This window comes from Colossoma macropomum, unplaced genomic scaffold, assembly GCF_904425465.1.
Source record: "Colossoma macropomum unplaced genomic scaffold, Colossoma_macropomum, whole genome shotgun sequence".
NCBI classification, from domain to species: domain Eukaryota; kingdom Metazoa; phylum Chordata; class Actinopteri; order Characiformes; family Serrasalmidae; genus Colossoma; species Colossoma macropomum.
In genome coordinates this window covers 36,979,312-37,000,254 of record NW_023494787.1, presented here as the reverse complement: position 1 = coordinate 37,000,254, position 20,943 = coordinate 36,979,312, and the positions used below count along the sequence as shown (strand labels likewise).

The following is a 20,943-nucleotide window of genomic DNA, read 5'->3' as shown; positions in this document are numbered from 1 at the left end:
GTCCCATGTGTCAAACACAAGGCCTGCGGGCCAGATCAGGCCCGTGACACAATCCTATCCAGCCTGCAGAAGTGCTTTCATTTTCTATAAATATTAGCCCGTTTCATAATGCGCTGCACTACAGTCCCCAGCATGCACTGCAATGTAATGTGCGCTCTGACTCTCCTACCCCAACAGCAATCTATGGGACAGCAGTTACACCTCAATTCTACACAATTCTACACAACTTCACACCAGTCATATCACCACTAGCTGCATTTCAGCTGCAGTTCAACCAACATAAACACCTATCATCAGCTCAGCAGCTCAGAAATTTTGACTTAATGAACTTGCAGCAAAAAAGGATGCCAGATGTCTAGTTTAGGCAAAAAGGTAGGTTTAAAAGATCTAGGTCCTGAGGACATTTAAATGTTTAATTTTTCTAGTATTCATGTAATATTTCAAGGTCTACTACAAGTGCCTGTATTTTACTGCTGAAGTTTCTGCGTATTTTGAATAAACAATGGTTAGTTGGAATTATAGCATAACATTAATTAAAAATGAAATAACATTTTTTCTCTGGCCCACAGATTTGTTGAGATTTTTTAATATGGCCCAGTTAGTGGCTGAGTTTGACACCCCTGCTCTAGGTGGTGGGGGCTTTTTTCTCCCAAGTTACCCTATATTTCAAATGACTGAATTATGTAAAAATTTTGAAAAATATGTGGAACTTTTAATAACTCGCTTCAACAAAAAAAGAAACAACTAGAAACCATTTTGTTGCTGCTGTTAGCCCAAAACCCACAAAGGAGGACTTTATGGCTTTTTTCCCCAAACTAAGCATTGATTAATTTAGCAGTTAACATTAAAAACCAAGAAACATCTTGTAGAAATGTGCTTTTCCAAACTGTTTTGCCAACATCTGTCCACACATGAAATGGATGTATAGACCAGGTAAAGTGAGCGTAAGAAAACTTGAAACAGACGAACAAGACACCTCTAACGCTGCATCACAGATCAGAGCACAGGACTTTGAGTAATTCAAATAACAGTACACAATGTAAATGTTCTATTCAATAGTTAAAATTCACTTTATTTGCAGATGTATTAATTGACTATCCATACAATTAAAATATGCTTTGACTGTATACCTTGAGTATCAATAGTTATGACCTAGTAAAGAACTATCACATGATTCTTGGCTAAATGTATGAGCAACAGGCAGGTATATTCACAACAATGTAGTGCTTTTTATTAAAAAACAAACAAACAAACAAAAAAACAAAACAAATAGAATATAAAACAAAAAAAGTAAAAACCAACAGCATTTTCATGACTTTTAGAATCATAATTACAAACTTTTAACCAGAGTGGAAGAAGTTTTGACAAACTGTACACAACACAAAATGTCTGTCAGTCTGTCCATATACAATGCTTGCATGTTATTTTTGTGATTGTCTAAAAATAACTAAACAAATCACACAAAAACACACAAATACAAGAAATACAAGCATCATAATTATGACCGCTATCACAAAAAAGGAACCATTTTTTTCCAATTTGAAGGAAAAAAAAAGAAAAAGGAGATTAAGAACATGATATTCAGCTGACAGGTTCTTTTTTCTCTTTTTGTTTTTTTTTGTTTTGTTTCCATCTAAAATATCGTTTTTTTACATTTTTACGTTGGTTTGTTTTTTTAGTGTTCAACACTTTGCAGCAAGAAACGAGGGGTAGCTTTTTTTCCTTTCTCCCCCCCTTCAAAAGTAATAATAATAATTAGAATAATGTTAAAAATTAATAATTACAATGACAGTTGTCAGGTCTGGGGTCACTGTGATGTCCACTCGAGTTCATCTGACCATGTTCCTCTGTCAGTTCAGGGATTCTTCTTGTTTTTTTGTGAGTTTAAGATTTCAGTTGCATTTCCTGCTCATTGACCAGAAATGTACGTAACGTTCGCCAGCCATTTCGTCCTCCAGCCCAAGCTTAAATGAACAAATATATCAATACAAATGGCATAATAATAATAATAATAATAATAATGATAATAATAATAGTAATAATAATAATAATAATAATAATATAATCATAATAATAATAATAATAATAATAATAATAATAATACATATAGGGTTGAGTCCTGTACAATACAATACACAAAATCCATTATCAAGATATTGCTTTTGGAGACAACTCTCACATATTCCTGTCTGTATATATACATAGCTTGGCACTATACATTTTCCTTTCTTTTGTCAGTTTTCTCCCCCCATATCTCTCCTTTATTCTCTGTTTTTTTTTCTGTCAGTCCATCAAAGGGGCAGGAATATCTCTCTGTGTAAAAAAGCTGATGCAGGGGGGAAAGAATAAGCAAAAATCTCATTACAATTAGTTGAGAAATGTTGTCCATGGCCATCGAAAAAACATGATAGACGAAATAAAAAGTAACGCTCTAATCCCTCCTGCGCTCGCACTCGTCCCAACTTCCCACAGAAAATGTGACATCACAGGATGCGTTATATCTCACCAATTTTGTCAACTGCCGTCAAGCCCTTAATCTTTTAAATGTTGTCTGACAAATTTTTTCTGACAGGTTACATACAAGTGGGCCAGCACGCGAACAAACGAACACACACACACACACACACACTCACAGGTCAAGACCATGGCATTCTAAGGCGTTACAGTTAAAGTCAGTGCACCCCCACTGGTTAACGATCCTGTTGAGCTGGTGAATCAAACACTCAAAAACGGGGCAGGGCTGGCTGCTTCACGGACCAATCTCCGCACTTTCATAGACAGAAGCTAAACTAAGTTAACCATCACGCATTTCCCATAGCCCACAATTTAGAGCTTGCAAAATACAGAACACCCCAACCTCAGCCGCCCTGTTTCATTCCTAATGTAATTACAGTATGACAGAAAAACAAACAAACAAACAAAAAAAAAGAGAATATACTCATTTGTTTTGCTTTTATCACACAGCATTATTCAATACTGCGTCTAGTGTTAGTGTGTCTCGTCCGTACGTACACCTCTGGGAGCGAACAATGTCCGTGTTGTTAAACAAATTTTAAAAAAAGTGCAGTTAGCCATTGCTCTTTCTCTGCTGCTCTCTTCCTCCTCGCTCTCCACTCCTCCCAGTCCACGGGCAGTGTCAATGTGCGCTACACTGCACCTCCTATGTCGCTCCTCCTCCTTCTCTTTCTCAGTTCTCTATAAATGTGGGTTTGCCGTTACCGACCGCCAGGGGGCGCCGTCCTCCTAGTCTTCTCTTTAAATCCACTTACATGTCCTGACCAGTCCATTCACAGAGGCCTCAGAATGTATATAGTACCACGTGCTGCCTCGAAAACGTTGACCTCTGGTGATGCTTAGAAACTGTAAGACCGTTGGATGACAGCTCATAGTTCATACATGAAAGTTCATTTGAATTTCAAGGCTTAAATAGTTTTTTTCTTCTTTTTCTTCAGTTTAAAGCGCCTGGAGTATATGTTCCTATGTTTATTTGCGTCCTTGACACTTGAGTCTTTGCATCGTACTTTTTTTTAACGCATCGAGGTGATAACAGGATTCTCTCATCGCTGTGTCCTGTGCACTTAGGCTAGGCTAGTCTCCTTTTTTAACCTCCTTTAGAAAGAGAGCGAACAGAAGGACTGAAGTATGAAATGCAGGGACATTACTGCCCCCCCAGCGTCTCTCCTCTCATACCTTCCTCCCTCTTTTTGCTGTTTTGTTGCCCCTCCTGCATATCTTCTTTTTTCTTTTTTTGCTGTGCAAGAAAAAGGGGGATGTGCTCCTCAGGCAGCATTGATGACATCACTTCCTGCTCACAAAGTCACTCAGCCCAAGCGTCCGTCTGCGTAGCCGACGGCCGGAGCCCTCCTCAAGAAGATAAGTCACGTCTATCGCTGTAGGACAGATTTTAAAGTGCATTAAACTGCTGAAAAAACAGACAGATTTTCACTGTACATGTAGTTGTCAAATTTATTAAGTACATCTATCTTGTACTTGCACACCATTTTATCAGCTACCACATATGTGCACTCTGTAGGTTTATAATTACTCAATGTCACTACTGGGCAACCAAAGATATCTAGTCAATAGTGGCTCTGTGGTGAGAAACTGACCACTGATGAAGGAGTAGAGTAGGGGTCCCACACCTCCCAGTCTTGACGACCCCGTTTTTGCATTTTCCCTCCTCTACACACATGACCCAGCCAACAAGGCGCCTGTGAATAAGCTAATGAGCTGAATCACAGGTTCCTTACATGTTTAGCATTGGTCACCAACCCTCCTCATGGAGACCTACTTTTCTGCAGAGCACTGACCCTGTTTACGCTTGATCATTGAGCATCAAGATTATATCTAGACAAACTTATCCATATAGAAATGTAGGTGTAAATATCCCCAAGACACATTTAAAAAAAAGATTACAACAGATCTGATCATTCAGACCACTTCAGGAGGTGGTCTGAGATGCTATAAAGGGTCAATGCATCTGCCTCTCCCAACACTTTGACCGCACCTCCCTTTGCACTCTGCATCTCGGGATAAAATTCCCACTATAGTACTAACTCAGTAGCCTTTATTGGACCAAGGTAGTTAAAATTAGGTTTTAGTTGATCTTTACTTTGCTTCTTCATTATTCATCGTCCCACTACAATTCATTACGTTATAATACGCATTATCCATGACCACGATGACTAATATACGAGGCTAATTATTCTAACCTGTTATCTTCTTATCTAAATATTGGTGTAAAGCCAGTGTAAGGAAATAAATAGCAGACAAAAGCTGTTATTTTTTACGTGTGAGTTTTTTTGACTGGTGGTCATATATGAGCTGATTTGCATATTACACATCATATAGCAATTGGATTTCAACCTAATTGGAGACATTTGATTAGCAAGTGCAAATGCATGTGGTCAAAAAGGTTACAACCCAGATACAAGTAACATGAAATGACCAGACGTAAATGGGGTCTATCACGTCATGGACTAGTCAATAATAATACAGTAAGTGCACCTATATGGTAGGAGTAACAGACAAAATGACCAGTATAGGTACAAGGTGGATGTACATAATAAACTAGTAATAGGGTTTCCAAATCCTTGTCTTTTGAACTTTGTCAACAATTCTTTCTCACCATTCTTGCTGGGTGCCCGATGAAGCAGGTGTAGTAGTATCTTGTTAAGTCGTTCCCTCTGTGCCTCCTTTCTTCCCAGGATAGAGGGATGCAGGGGTGAAGAAGAAAGCGATGAAGAGGTGCGAGGTTCCGTCTCTGTGCCTCCTGCCCTCTCCGTGGAGCCCTCCTCTATCTCCCTTCTCTCGTCCTCCTCGTCCACCTCTTCGTCATCCTCCTCGTCCTCTTCTTCTGCGCTTCTTCTCCTCTCCTGTGGTGGTGCTAGCGTGGTCAGTGCAGAGGAGTCCTCCTCATGGGCTCTGTCCACCTCTTCATCTGCTCCTCTTCCCCCACTTTCTTCTGTGTCTCTGGAGAAGGCCACAGACAGCTGGTCACAGGATCCGCTGGGAGAGGGGTCTTCATCGCAAGCTGCTGCCCCTTTGGACCGTTCACTCTTCCAGGCTGAACGCCCACCGTTCCTCTTGTAGTTATCTGGCACAAAGTGAGGCTGAGAGAGAGAGAAGAGACGAGGACATGAGATCATGCGAGTCAGAGGAGGAAAAAAGGTGACAGGTGTGAAGTGTGATAAGTGTTGTGGTAAAGACTATATGTGTATTGTATAGGTGGGATATCAGATATTATAATAGGGAGAGACAGTTCACTGTTTGGAAAATGAAATGGAATAGATTGTAATGCTCAACATGGCTGCTGTTTTACAGAAAGTCCTGCTATTCAATAAAAAGAGCCAATCTCCTTAGTGCTAAAGGTGTAAATGGGAAAAGCCACTCTACTACACGTGCAGTAGTCAGAACAACCTGGGGAAAAAAAGAAAAAAACAACACATTTCTTGTGCATTATTTGAGCCAAATGCTACAAAATATTTATGTAATTTTGCCAGATTTTACCAGCGATTTCAAGTATATATTTTTGAAACATGTACGTGTCTTTCAGTTACAGGACTCTTTCCATCCAAAAATGCTAGCAGGTACTGCCAAGATGGATGCTGGAGTTAACACACTTTCTTACAAGGACTTTGGCGTTATGAACCTGACTGACGTGACCATTTTTGGGCAAAGGACAGCTAAGACACATTTGCAAATACTTACTGATTGCTGTGGAGTGAAAAAATGATTTTTGAACATATGTAGTACATACACTGAGTGTACAAAACATTTAAGCTTTTCTGTTTAATAGGCTACTAGTGGTCGAAGAGGCGAGCCAGCAACCAGTAGGTTCCAGGTTCAAATTCCAGGCCACTGGGTATACCCAGTTATGCCCTTGGGCAAAGCCCTTAATCTCCACTGCCTCAGGTGGTGCTGCTCTACTCCCAGACTAGGCATAATTAGGCAGCAAAATCACAATTTCTGCTGTAGGACCAATAAAGTTCATAACATAACTTGATCTCATGAAAAAAGACCATTTATATGACCTACACCAAGTACAACATGGGCCAGACATTGAGTATAATGGTTATACCTAAATAAGTGTGTTTCAACTCCCAACTTGTCGTAAATGTTGGCCTACTAAACATATTTATAAACAGGGTCTCCCTAACAGGCTAAGACGATCTACTGCACCTCAATTTCTCTACAGGTTTGCAAAAAAGAAAAAAAGCAAGTTAAAACACTTGAAATTGTCATCAAGAGGGCACTTTAGAGCTGCGAACATGAGACTGAACTGGGCTGAAGTTCATCTATATTCTGTCTGAACCTGCCCCAAGCCCAACCACCACAAACCAGACTGAATAAAACTCTGAATAAAAATGTAGACAGCACCTGCTAAAATATCTCACAGTGTAGAGAAATGACAGTCATCAGATCTTCAATAAACAAAATGGGGGAAATCAACATTCTAATTGTCAGCTATCTAAAATATTAAAAGTTTCAACTGCACTTCTGCTGATTTATCAGTTTAATTGAACATCATTGCAAAAGTTTTTTTAATCACAAAAATGTAAATATAAAATATAAAAACAAAAACTACATAATGCATTGTTTTTACGCTGGCCTCATGGACCTCCAGCGCAGTTATATAAAATAAAAAGTAAGCAGGAAGAATAAAGTGAGGAGAAAACCCAAAGCAGAGGTAGATGGAGGCCAAATATCTGTTAATGCTAAGAGATGGGATGTTAGAAGCCCAACTTTGAAACCAAGTCCAACAAATATTTGCAAAATGATGTTCAAACTCAATCCAACCCAAAAGGTTAGTCAAGCTGGGTTGACAAAAACAAGGTCTACGTAGGAATAGTGGTCTCAGAAGGTGACCATCAGAAGAATGGCAATGTTTTATTTCAGCAGTGGTCAATAAGCCCACTGTATGACTGAGTATCTTTTGTGTCAATCTTTGACTCATACTGTCATCACATCACTAAATCAAGATCAACAGAACTTTCATACAGCCAGGAAAGTGCCTACTCACCGAAAAGTCCCTCTTGGGTGTTAGCCTCTTAGGGAAGTGGTTGAAGGCGTAGGGTTTGGTGCAGACTGGGTATCGGTTGCGGTGGATCTTGTAGAAGAGGTGCGCAGACTTGTCTAATCGATAATCGCAAATGTATACATCCTCCTCCTTCACACCTTTCGGCCGACCTGAGCGCACAGGTTCAGAGAGAGACAAAGTCAGAGAACTAAAGTGTAAAAGAATGTGTGTTTGCACGCATGTGAAATATTTGCCAGGCATGACTTCTTCTCGTATAACAGTGAAGAGTCCCTCTGGCATTGGTATTGGTATTCTGTGTGACTGAGAAAGTGTAAAGGAGAGAATGCCACCCTGGCAGTAAGCACAGTACATTAACTCCAGCACAAACGTGCCAATATGCAAGTGAGTTTCTTTAGGTTATTTTTGTAAGTCAGTGTGTTATTGAGAGTGAAAAGTGTGTCTCACCCTTGCAGTAGGTGTACAGGTCTAGAACGCAGCACGTGCCCACCACCGCCTCCAGAGGAATGATCTCATAGAGAGGCACTCGGAACAGTTCATTATGGTAGAAGCGGCGTGAGGGCGAGTGGTGGGTCTCATGAGGGCGGAAGTAATGATGACCGAAGGCAAATCTCTCACCTCTTTGAGAGAGAAAGAGAAGGAAAATGACATCACATTCAAAAGCAAAAAAGTACCAAAAAGTAAGCTTTTGATTAATTTTTTTAACATTCTTTTATTTTTTGATAAATATGGTGTCCATGCACTGCTGTGAGCCACCTGGTAAAACCTGAAAAAGGCATTTAAAAGTCAGAGGCTTCATGCTGGAGGATGCTGCAGGATTTTTTAAGACCATATCATACGTAACTCATATGTCTTATTGTCACATGCACAGGCACAAAAAGAAGGTCCAGCTAGCAATCATCCTCAGATTCAACCACTCAGGGAAGGGGCCCGAAGCACAGCCGACATTACAAAATGTTCTTCTGCACGTTGCATGCAATTACAGATTTCCACCAGAGAGGTCTCTAAATCCCCTCTTTGAAAGTTTATCTTTATAGAATCGAAGTAGTTTGCAGTGAACTACATACCAACAAACTTCTGTAGCTAATTTTTTTTTTAATCGGAGCAAATGTCTGATGTTGCAAAATGCCATAAACGTGAACTGAAGAGCTTACTTTTCATTTTTCCAGAGCTTCTCAATGCGGAAGATGTCCAATTTGTCTCTGTTGACATGGGACAGGAGGCGGTAGGACTGGCGCACAGGCTGGCCCTCCAAAGTGCGTCTGCTGTCCCTCATCAGGTACACACAGTCACCTGTTAAACGCAAACACAAAACAAACACAGAAAAAATAAGCATGTGTCAAAAACCATTATAAAAAAACATCAGTACTTCACATCTTCACCAGGTTAGATATGCATTCAACATCCTACACTGATTCAGTAACCACACTCAGACATACAGAAGTGAAACATACGGAAGGGTTATAATTGGGTAGGCGATATGGCAAAAATGTAACAATAATTTAAGAGATTTTTACGATACAAGATATGTATCGCAATATGCTGTTTTCAGAGGTTTGGTAAGTTGGAACAGACAAAAAAAGGAATGACTACTACAGCATTTAAAAAAATTTATTCTAATACTAAAATATTTTACTCAATGTTTCACATGCTGCTCTGCACTAAATCAAATTAAAATAGGCCTAAATATTTTCTTTTTTAATGAGGCATGGTTGGTCAGTGCTCTTTAAGTACTGCTGATATTCAAAAAATGCTCAGAAAAGCTTACAGTGATATAATGTGATGTAATTCATCAGTTCGTAACAGATCTGTCACCTGTATGTTCGTACACACAATCACAACCACACACATACCCTGGTGTAGCAGCAGCTCATCTCGGAGCAGGCAGATGTAGTAGATGGAGCCTGACTGGGCGTAACTGGGCTGAGGCACCATGGGGACCTCCTATTGGGTAAGAAGAAAAACATGAGACAACAAAGGAAATGAGGAAGACACATTATATGGTATGTCACATTTATATAGCAAGTCGTAAGTGTTACTGAATGTCCTTTTAATACTTAAGTACTAAAGAAGCTTAGTAGCAACTCAGTTCATACAACTCAGTAGGTTTTTTTGTGGCAGAGGCAATGATAGTCAGGGTCAAAGAATGCAAAAGGATCAGGGTCGTGGGTAACAGGGGTGAAAAGGTTAAATACCCTGTCCACTGGGCGAGGATCACACTGCTCACAAAGATAATGCTCCACCTCCGCCTCCAGACGCATACAATCACAATGCTGCCAGACCTAGCAGAGGGAGAAAGGGAGAAAGAGAAGGTTAAAAAAAAGAGGACAGATTTTATGGCTGCTGTCACATTCCTCTTTCCTACCCACAGTTAAAGATTCTAAAAAGAGTTTTCAGTTAAGCCGAGAAAAGGATCTCCAAAAATGTTACAAATGCTAATTAATCTTAAGTACTACATGTCTGGCCAAAGCTCCTGAGACCTACGGATGACCTTTCTCTGCTTGTCCTTAAAATAGTACCTTAGATTTAACTATCTGGTCTAGCTGTGAGTCTAGGACTTTGACTGGCCTATAATTAGCAAAGCTTGGTTATCAATCATTAGCAGGTTATTTGCTCCGTTTACATGGGCCACCTGAGAACAAGCACACAGGAATGAAAGGAGAACTGTTTGATAATCAGTCTTTACTCCCATATCACATGAATAACAAAAAACAGCTAGTGAACATTTGTTCACTCCAGTTAAATAAAAGGCAGAAGACAACTTTGAATTAAAATATATATTGTTTTAATATTTAAAACACAAGTAAGCTCCTAGAAAACACTGGGTACATTATTTACCCAACAAGCTCTGTAGACCAACCTTAACCTCCATTTACTGGATACAAAACAGGATTTCTACTAATTTTTTTTATAAATACCTATGACACCCTGACAGCACTTTAGTTGCTTAAGGGCAAGACCCCTCCTCAGACAAACAAAAAACTTAACTGCTTCCAGTTCACAAATCATTTACTTACCATTACTTCTCGACTAACCTACAAGAGTCAATGTCATTTACTGGGTCACTGACTGAGTGACAGATCAAGCATTCCTGACTGCCATTGTAGAAATGCACATGCATTGCTCATGTCAAACAGTAATTGGTAGTATACACCATTAAATGTCAAGTCAAGTCAAAGTTTACTTATATAGCACTTTTTACAACAGGTGTTGTCACAAAGCAGTTTTACAGAAAATTCTGGGTCTGAGCCCCCATGAGCAAGCCAAAGGCGACAGTGGCAAGGAAAAACTCCTGAAGAGCAAGAGGAAGAAACCTTGAGAGGAACCAAGACTCAAAAGGGGAACCCATCCTCCTCTGGTCGACACCCGACAGCAAACAGCATAAATGTCACTCTCATACTGTCCGAACTCTACCAGTGTAAAGCTTACATATAAATTAATAGAAATGCATTCACAGAAACACACTATGAATCTTACAAAAACAATGACCTAACATCATGTAAAATAACACGTCGACAAGTACTTTGAGTTTGAGCTGAGTCTGAATTCAATGGGAGCCCATCCTTTGTCTTGCTGCATAAGCAGCTCCATTTAGCTATTTTTAACTCTTCCAGGTGAGGATAAAATCACCAAGTGTTGGTTCATGACCAATTTATGCATCAGAATGTAAAAAGGAACCCTATTTTCATATGTCGATTGCCATTTTTAGAATAATCACTCAGTAAAGAGTTCTCCAATTAATTAGCCCCAAGACTATAATGCTAGCTTTATTAGTAAGTATACTACCAGTTCTATTAGTATGTATACTAGCAGCTATAGAATGAGTGGTTTTGCTCATATTTTTATGCCCAAGAGGAAATGCACAGTTTGCTTCACATTTATTTAGACGTTTGTGTGAATTATCACTTTGTGAAGAGTTTGGCAAGTTAAAGTAGGCTAGCTCCAAAGCTATAAAGTTAACGCTATTAGCAATTATACTAGCAGTTAGAGAACAAATGGTTTTGGCTCACATTTTTAAAATCTCAAAAGAAAATGCACATTTTGCTTGATCCTACATAAAACTGAGTAACTGTAGACATTTCTGAGAGAGTATGAGTGAGGGCATGAGTAGAAACCATTGTAGAGTCTGACAGATACGCTTCTATCAACAGTCGGTTATTATGCTAGTTAGACCTAGAGCGCTAGAGAGCTAAATCTGTTCTCATAGATTCAGTCAGGACATAGCAGTAGACACACCATTATGAATTTGTGTGAAATGTATACACACTGTACCATAGACACTTCTGTCATAAATGATAGCGATCCAGCAAAACTAAGCTTGACTAGTCTTGTTTCACATAAATGCAACTCCAATGACAGAATAATGCCGTACACTAGCAGGACTCACCATGCATTTTTCACACTGTATCATGAGGCCCTCGTCCTTGTACATGCCACAGATGCAGCGGATTACATCGTCGTCCTTGTCATGGCCACCAGGCCCATGATGGTGATGGTGGTGGGCGTGGTCACGCTCCAGAGAATCGGAGCTGTCCGCCTCACTGGCTGTCTCGCCCACAATCTCGTCAATCTGAACAGCGGCCTCGTGCCGTGCGCCATAGTAGGCCTTGCGCAGCCTGCACACGTCCCGACCCACAGATGACTTGCGGCCGTAGTATTTCTTTAGAGAAGAGAGCACAGAGTAATGTATTAACTCATAGAAATTATGTAACATTTAAATGTTAATAAATGTTATATGACTAAACTTTAAAATGAACTCAACTGAAAAGAACACTAACAATACACAGTATATTGGTAGCAGATATGTAATGTACGTATGTAGCCAAAACAGTGATGCGCAAAATGTCACTACTGTAATGGCATTTTGGATAGCAGTGGATAACACCACTGCAATACACTCATACAATGTACTTACTCTGAATGTACCCTGTACTCTGAATGTTAATGTTATGACTATGCAAAGTTAATCAATGGTCTGTCTTTAGAGAGTCATAACCTGTCTTACGTTTATTGAACTTCATATATTATAGTCTAAACTTGCTATAAACTGGAAAAAAGCCAGATTATGGGTTAGTGGTATTGGCCTGACATTCCATGTGGGTGCATCCCTAAAAACTAATGGTGTAGCAAGATCAGACCTCTAACCAAATTTTTTGTGGCTGCCAAAGGGTATTGGGGAACAGCTATGTTTGCCAATAATTGTCTTTTCTTACTGGATGAGTTTTACGCAGTCTATTTCATTCCATACCAATTTGAAACTGCATTGTTTTTACTCACAACAGTTGAAACTGAGACTAAAGCAATGCAATGCATTACAAGGCCATGCAATACCATTTACACTTTTTTCAACTAGCAAACACGAGAGAAATGAATGAGGTTGGACGTCAGCAGCCTTGCCAGTGATCTTTCTCTTGTATCAATGAATACATCCATATTGCACAAAAAAGGCTGCTGGCGTCAGACTGACCTCAGCATTGCGAAACACTTTGAGCATGTCTGCATCAAAGGCCTCCACGGTTTTGTAATGTCCGGTGAGGATCTGCTTCTCTATGGTACTGAGGTCCAGAGGGTCAGAAACTTTCTCATAATACTGCATGTTCCTGTAAACACACACACACACACACACACACACACACACACACACACACATTTATATATATATGTTTTTTTTTTGTAAGCCACCAAAACATCAAAACTGATAATGATTCATGCATCACTGTGACTGTACATCTCTGATTGTTTGGTTTATTACAGCTGATTCAGGTTAAGGTGCTGATTTTGTGTTGCCTACTGCACTGTTTCTAGGTTTGGTTCACTGCAGTTTTGTGTTCCCCTACTCCAACACACTTCACTCCTTTAATTACTGACCTACTCTGCTTCTGTATGGGTCTTAGCAGTGGGTGTGGGAGCACCGTTTTATTCAGTACACTGCTTGAAATTCTTCCTCAGATATGACTTTTGTCATAACTGTTATACCAAACGGAGCCAACGAGATGTACAAGCAATGTAAACCACATTAGCATGTTTAGCCAAATAGCAAAACCAGGGATGTTTCTACCAGGTTTCAAATCCATCCATCCATCATCTAAACCGCTTATCCTTCTGGGTTGCGGTGGGGTGCTGGAGCCTATCCCAGCTATCCCAGGATACACCCTGGACAGGTCGCCAGTCCATCGCAGGGCAGACAGACAGACATACACATTCACACACACACTCACACCTAGGGGCAATTTAGCATGTCCAATCAGCCTGACTGCATGTTTTTGGACTGTGGGAGGAAACCGGAGTACCCGGAGGAAACCCACACAGACACGGGGAGAACAGGCAAACTCCACACAGAAAGGACCCTGGTCACCCGGCCGGGAATCGAACCCAGGCCCTTCTTGCTGTGAGGCGACAGCGCTACCCACTGCGCCACCGTGCCGCCCCCAGGTTTCAAATGAAAAAGAAAATTCAAAACACAGCAATCCCTCGATCAACCTTCTGCTTGTCTACTCTTTTTTATCTGGCGTAGTCTGCTTTGTTTTCAAAGCAGCAGGCATAAAGGAATGGGTGGACTTTAGGGGTTAGCCTAAGCCTAACATGTACATCTAAGCACTTCTGTTTACTCTGGTACTCGAAAAGGAGCATTCAGAGGCATCAAACCAAGTTCTTGGGTTTTGTGCAAGCAAAAAGCCATGGAACAGCTGGTACTATGACTTGAGAAATTCAACAAAGCTGAAGTTGGCTTCTTATTTAAATTCTACCTTAAATGATGCATCAATTACATTCAGACACCTGTACAGGTGTTAGAATATCAAAACTGCTCCATTTAAGGGGGAAAGTAAAATTTGAACAAAAAGCTGGTGAATAAGCCAAGCTCAGCTTTGTAGAAATTAAGATGTAAAACAACCTTTACTAATGTTTTTGCCAGACCCACAGGGCTAGTATATTAAAGCAATACTGAATTAGGTTTATCTACATATTGTTCAGTTTCCTTTTTACTATTTTGTACAAAATTTAACAAATTTCAGGTTCACTCTGGTTGTTAAACATGGTTCTTATTTAAAAGTGAAGGGACATCCTAAAATAATATCCCACTGTTAATCTACAAAAAGAGGTTTACATGAGCATCTTAATGTCTTTTATTTAAAAAAAAATAGAAATATATATCATTTTTTGGCCACACTGCCCATTACTAATGGGTTCTGTAAGTTTCATACTGAAGACAAGATACTGTATTCCAGACTGAATATTATGTTTGATCAAGAAACAGGCTAAATAACCCAAAAAACATCCCCATGCATCTATTTTAGGACAACAGTGATCAAACAGAGCAGATTAAAACAGTAAATGATCAAAAGTATACCTCTTCCTAGAAGGCAAATTAAGCAGGGGAGCAGCAAGCGTTTGGCCGGCTGAATCTAGATGGAGAAAGGAGAAAGAGAATGAGAAAATTTCTCAGAACAAGGTGTGAGTGTGTGTGTTTGGGGGACATGATGATTTATTTCAATGCTTGTAATAATAGGTGAAGTCAAACATGTCTTGTTTCATAATTGTAGCAGGTCAGCATGGTTGTCAAAAAATAAAATGACTGTTCAGATGAATCTATATGAAGCCACCATCTTCATGCAGTCTCCCTCCCTCTCATGAGGCCTTTCAGTTAAAGTAGCTCTTACACAAAGGAATCCAGCACCTGCCTATCTGAACTATAACAGAACAGTGCAACGTTAGCATTTTGTATCCATGTTTATCATAGAGAGATATATAAAGCCTGCTGCAGAGTGTGGTAAACAGCATCATCATTTTTTTTCTCTAATTAGCAGTGCATGTTGGCAAATGTGCTTGTATGACAAACCAGTCGAAATATTGTCATATTTTAATGAACTAAACCTGTCCAGCTTTACAGGTAGTGAGTGCCTGTGTCATACTGACACACTCCCCATTTAAAGAAATGTTGGGATGCTCATGTTGCACATTTTGTGCAAACCCATCATTACGGATTTTGCACCCGTGTTGATAGCAATGCGTTTGGAATGGTTCACTGAGAAACTGACTGGGGAATAATGATAAAATGGCTGAACGATTAACTGTTAAGAATTCATCACACGTCTGGCACATTACATAGAGCACTATTTCACTTATAGGGAACGATTTCAAATACAGCTTCCATCCATTAAAAAAAAAAAACCATTAATATGTAAACAAAGTTAATCAGAGTTGATATGAGTTGCTTCGTTCTAGAGACACTAACCAAGTAAGAATTGTTCACAGTGGTGGTGATAGAAACCAGAGACCATTTTACAGAAACAACTTCACTCTGAAATCTTATCAGTTAAGTCACCATGATAGTGTCTTTAGTTAGAAATGAATTTACGACAGTAGCTATTACAGAACAACAGTTCTCAAGTTCATAACTTATCCTAACTCCAGATAAGAAAATAGTATTACAGAAACATCATAACTACACAAAATTTCCCAAATTCTGTCATAACTTTAAGACAGCACCAGTAGTGTCCTAACTTCTGTTTTAACTGTTTGTTTATATCGTTTTTAGGCAACTATTACAGGCAGCATAGTTAACATTGTTACATGTTACGTTTATATATATTGCAAAACAATGATTTCACTTGTGAGACTTGAGAGTTTTTCTTTTCTAACTCTGTTTTTTAAAAATCCCAGACAGTGCTGACACAATCTCCACCGTTCCATCTTATCACCTTTCTATGTTAATGTTGATGAAAACTCGTCAAATAAAATATTGCAAGGATGGTGGTAAATAATGAGTTGAACTATGGCTGTTTATTAGAAGGAACAAAGTAGCACGGTCGGCTAAAGTGTTCGGGAAATGGAAACTGAAACTGTGGAGTGGCAACTCTGATAAACAGCAAGGGGGAACACTCACAATATCTTTAATCTGAACTTTGGTTTGGTTTTGACCCTTTTTACATACGTAATGGTAGCTGTAACTTACATTTTTAATATTATTTTCATTACATGTTTACGTATCAGCTGTGCACATATTATCGGTTGCTAGGTAACAGATATGACAGCTGATCACCAAATTTGATCAAGTAGATTAAGATTTCCTAGTTTGAGATAAGATACTGTAAGATAACATTTCTAAATAAAAGGTAAGATTTGCTTCTGTAACACAAATATCTAAAAACATCTTATCTTGACTTGTCAGATCTTAACTTAAGACAACAGGAATTTTCTGTAATATGGCCCCAGATGTCCACCTCTAAAAGCTCCCTCACAGAGAGTTATCACATGAAATAGTTACATATGGGCTGGCTGATACCAAGACATGGCTGCCCTGTATTGTGGCTCATTCAAAAAGCAGTTCAGGCTGAAACACTGCTTATAACTGACAGCTAAATGTCTGTAGGCTAAATATGCACACATATGTAAATGTGCTGGTTCCAATGAGAACATAGGAACAATAAATTAAAACTGGGCTGGGGTTTTTGTAGGTTAGTTTCGGTATATGGACTGTATGGACTGAGTAGGGAATGGTACGGTTTGAGAACAGTTTTCTGACACAACATCAAATTCTTTTTATTAATAGAAAAAATCAGGAAATCTGGTTTTTCAGGACACGGCCTTTTAATTCATCCATGTGCTTCCGTAAAGCTGTACATTAGTTTACGTGTTTCCCAAAAGCAGCAAGTCAGTTAGTCTCAATCCGAACCCACCCAGTTTCAGCAGGCCTACCCACAAGCAAAACCACAGCTCTTCTAATGCTGTGTGTGTACGTATGTGTGCGTGTATGTGTCAGAGACAGTATGTGCCAACGACACAGAGACAGATTGTCATTAGTCACTCATTAACAGTGAGATAACACATTAGCTAGAGGTGTTGAAAGACTGTGATGTAAAAGAACGAAGAGTGTGTGTGTGTCTATGATGCAAAAAAGTGTTTTTATATTTATTAATCTTACTGATGATTACAGCCAGGCACAGTTTTACATGGTGCACATTTGTGTGTATGTGTCCTGACCCTTGTAGCTGGTGATCATGTCGCAGATCTCTTTGAAGATGTGAGCAAGCCGTGCCGTGCGGGTTACTTCTGTATTCTCCTCAGCAGCAGCTAGTCTGCGTGTGCGCACTGAACGAGAGGTCTGCAGCGCTGAGAACTGTGTCAGGAACACATCTGAAACACAGAGATAAATTTGTGTAACAATAAATAATAAAAACAAAAGTAGGCTAAGCAAGACACACACACACTTCTAACAAAATACAATAAGATATACCATTTCAAATAATAATATCTTCATTAGTTTAGTGAGCATTTTTATACCAGTGGCAGCTCACAGTGCTTTAAAGACAGGTTATAAAGCTTAATCTTAAAATAAGATATTTTGAGGAATAATTAAAAGCATATGAGGCAATGACATAGATCAAATTAAAAAAGATAAATACCAAAAGAAACATATAATTTTAATTAAATGCAAAATTAAAGAGATATTTCTAAAAAGGATGTACCAAGCTTGATTGATAAAAGATGTAACTGAGTTCCACAGTTCAGAAGCAGAATAACTGAAAGAGGCCTCTCTACGTTTTCTGTATTTTACAGAAGGTATTTGCAGAAGGCCAGTATTTGCAGATCTAAGCTCACATTTTGGAACATAAGCAGACATTCTGTGAGATAAGTGGGTACTAGTTTATTCACAGCCTTAAAAACTAGTAACAGAACTTTAAAATTTAAGAGATACAGGTAGTCAATGTAGTTCGAGCTCTCTTTTCTTGTTTTTGTTAGGGTCCGTGCTTCCGCATTTGTGCAAGTTGTAGAGGATGGATTGCTTTCTTTGTAAGCCCAGTAAACAGAGCATTGCAGTAATCGCCTCTGCTTGTAACAAATGCATGAACAAGTTTCTCTACATCACAACGAGACAGAAAAGGCCGAACTGTAGCAATATTTCTCAAATGATAAAAAGCGTTTACATGTGAGATAAAACGGAGCTCAGAATCTAAGATTACAGGTTTCATACTTCAAGTTTGGCATACAAAGCAAAAGAGCCTAGTTTCTCGTAAATAAATTTTAGTTCCACTTAGTGTTTGTTTTTTCTTGATCTAGTTTTAGAAAACTTTGCGACATCCACTGAAAAATATTGACAAACAGCTGGTAACGAATATATGCTAGGGCTTCACGTAATATTTGGTAATATTTGATAACTTCAATAATTAAATATTTGGAAATGAAAAAGCCATTCGAATACCAGTGGGGAAACAAATGTTTGTTAAGCGCGCAGTTGCCAGCTATGAACACCTGACTCATTAGAGGTGGGACACACCAAGACCATGGTTAAGAAATAGTGCTCACCGTCGCCTCTTGTTGCCTCTAGACATTTGCACGCGAACACACCAAGGACTACAACTAACACGTAAAAAGGTAATAACTCTATAGAGTCTAAAACTGTACAACAGCAGAATACTAAGTAAATAATATACTGTTTGAATGTATCATACGCTTCAATTGTTCATGTTTAAGCTAAACCTAGCGTGTGGAAGTAAAGCAAGCAAGCTCGGCTCTGGATGGGTAAAAAGACCACTCAAAGGTGAACGTTTGTACATTAATCAGATAAAACGAGTGAGCATCTCATGCTTTATTTTATGTTGGTGTGGAATCAGAGCATCTTCAAAGTTCTTGTGCATCTGTGTTTATTCATAACACAATTTGTTTTTTTCAAGTTGGGAATACAATTATCACATGTGATGTGTTCAAATATTTGAACATTCAAAAAGCAGAAAAAGTTCAAAAAACGCCCATTCACTGAGCTAAAACTACTTGTACTAGCATTGAAAAACCGGCGTTGAGCTTTCCAACCTATATACATACACTATTATATATCATAACTGAAAAGAAGCTGCGTCAAACACTGGCAAATTAATTCTGCCTACAATGCAGAAGAGAAAATATCAGTAATATATATCTTATTTACATGACGTTGTATTTGTATGGAAGAGTATGGACTTCTCTCACTGCATTACAACTAAACCAGCTGTGTGGAGGCTGTACTTTAGCATGGCTAGCTCTCACTCTGAGTTACTTACATGCATCAAAATGGTGGATATTACAGCCACCAAGAGAATTACTAAATAAGGAGTAATAAAAACGTGTGCTTTCTGTGACTTTCAAACACAATTCAGAAATCAAAAAACAGGTATGATCAAAAAAAAAAAACTTTTATGGTAAAACCTTCTATGGATCTTGAGAAATATCTGACCAAATTTACAGCTTAGGCTGCTATGGGAATAAAAGAAGACAACCAAAAACATTCTACTTGAGCCTGCTGAACTACTTAAATTATCAGTTATATTTTATTCTGCAAAGACTGCGCTCCTCTCTCCCCTTTATGTAATTATGCATGCAATTCTTATTGATAATTAAGCATAATGAATGACAAGTACTTACTTATTATTTTTGGCTGTACATTACTCTGGAAGTGACCTAGGTGCAACACATGAACACTCACACACCTGACTTGATGTTGCCGTCGTCGCGGATGACACCTCCCCAGCGAGCATACGGAGAGAGGCTAGTGCTTTCCCTCTCCCGCTCCCTCTCTCCCTCCCTCTTCAGCAGCTCCTGTTTCTCCCTCATCTTCTCCCAGTTCCGCAGCAGAAATACCCGGTGCTTCAGCACAAAGTTCCTGCAAGCGGGAAGAGCCCTCATCAAGCAAGCTGGGATATGCAGCTGCATTTGAACATCTGTTAAAACGCTATTGAAAAGCATGAATAAATGAGAGTCTGTGCACGTTTGCTTCTAGTGGAGTGGATGTGAATGTATGACTTTTTTTTTTTTTTGTTTTTTTACAAGATTAACTGAATGTTATTATGTGTGGTAACCTACCTCTCTCTGTTAGACATGGGCTTCATCAGAAGGTGCTGGTAAAACTTACTGCTGTCACTAGACTCCTCCTCCTGTCAGAGTGTTTGAGAGAGAGTCAGTCTTATTGTTACTATGTTTTGAAACTACAGTACTGTACAAAAGTTTTGGGCATCTGAAAACAACAACATTTATCTGGACAGTAAGCATTTACTTGCTCAGAAAAACATTAACAATACAGTAAATACAAATAGCATTAATAGAAGAAACTGCTTTGACACATCACTGTGTTTGTTTAACCATTTTCGAACCTCTCCTAAATTCAGCCCAGTATTATACGTGGTTAACATCCAATAACTGGTTTGGCTGGGCTGATCAATCCCTCATTATGTTAAATCACGTGAGTTGGTGAAATCTATGTGATGGCTGAGAGCATCAGATATCAAACACTTTTTTGAAAATAAGAAATTATTAATTTTTTAACCACATATTTTTAGCGCATTTATGCTTATTTGCATCTATTTTTATAATATATGCTGCTTCTGCAAGCAAATACACACTCACTGCCCAGATAAATGGTTTTAAACAATGTGCTT

General features: G+C 39.0%; 1 protein-coding gene across 1 annotated transcript in view; it reads right to left on the bottom strand.

Annotated features, from left to right (window-relative positions):
• Window positions 1-2,532: 2,532 nt before the first annotated feature.
• ash1l (ash1 (absent, small, or homeotic)-like (Drosophila)) overlaps window positions 2,533-20,943 on the bottom strand; it is a 42,775-nt gene continuing 24,364 nt past the window's right edge. The window contains exons 15-27 of the mRNA XM_036567192.1: window positions 20,372-20,442; window positions 19,999-20,171; window positions 17,519-17,671; window positions 14,886-14,940; window positions 13,005-13,137; window positions 11,925-12,197; window positions 9,733-9,819; window positions 9,391-9,481; window positions 8,692-8,830; window positions 7,985-8,157; window positions 7,523-7,689; window positions 5,129-5,612; window positions 2,533-3,890 (exon numbers count right to left, since the gene is read on the bottom strand). Of these exons, the coding sequence (XP_036423085.1) occupies window positions 3,799-3,890; window positions 5,129-5,612; window positions 7,523-7,689; window positions 7,985-8,157; window positions 8,692-8,830; window positions 9,391-9,481; window positions 9,733-9,819; window positions 11,925-12,197; window positions 13,005-13,137; window positions 14,886-14,940; window positions 17,519-17,671; window positions 19,999-20,171; window positions 20,372-20,442 (2,091 nt within the window). The 3' untranslated portion in view covers window positions 2,533-3,798. The remainder of the gene's footprint in view (window positions 3,891-5,128; window positions 5,613-7,522; window positions 7,690-7,984; window positions 8,158-8,691; window positions 8,831-9,390; window positions 9,482-9,732; window positions 9,820-11,924; window positions 12,198-13,004; window positions 13,138-14,885; window positions 14,941-17,518; window positions 17,672-19,998; window positions 20,172-20,371; window positions 20,443-20,943) is intronic.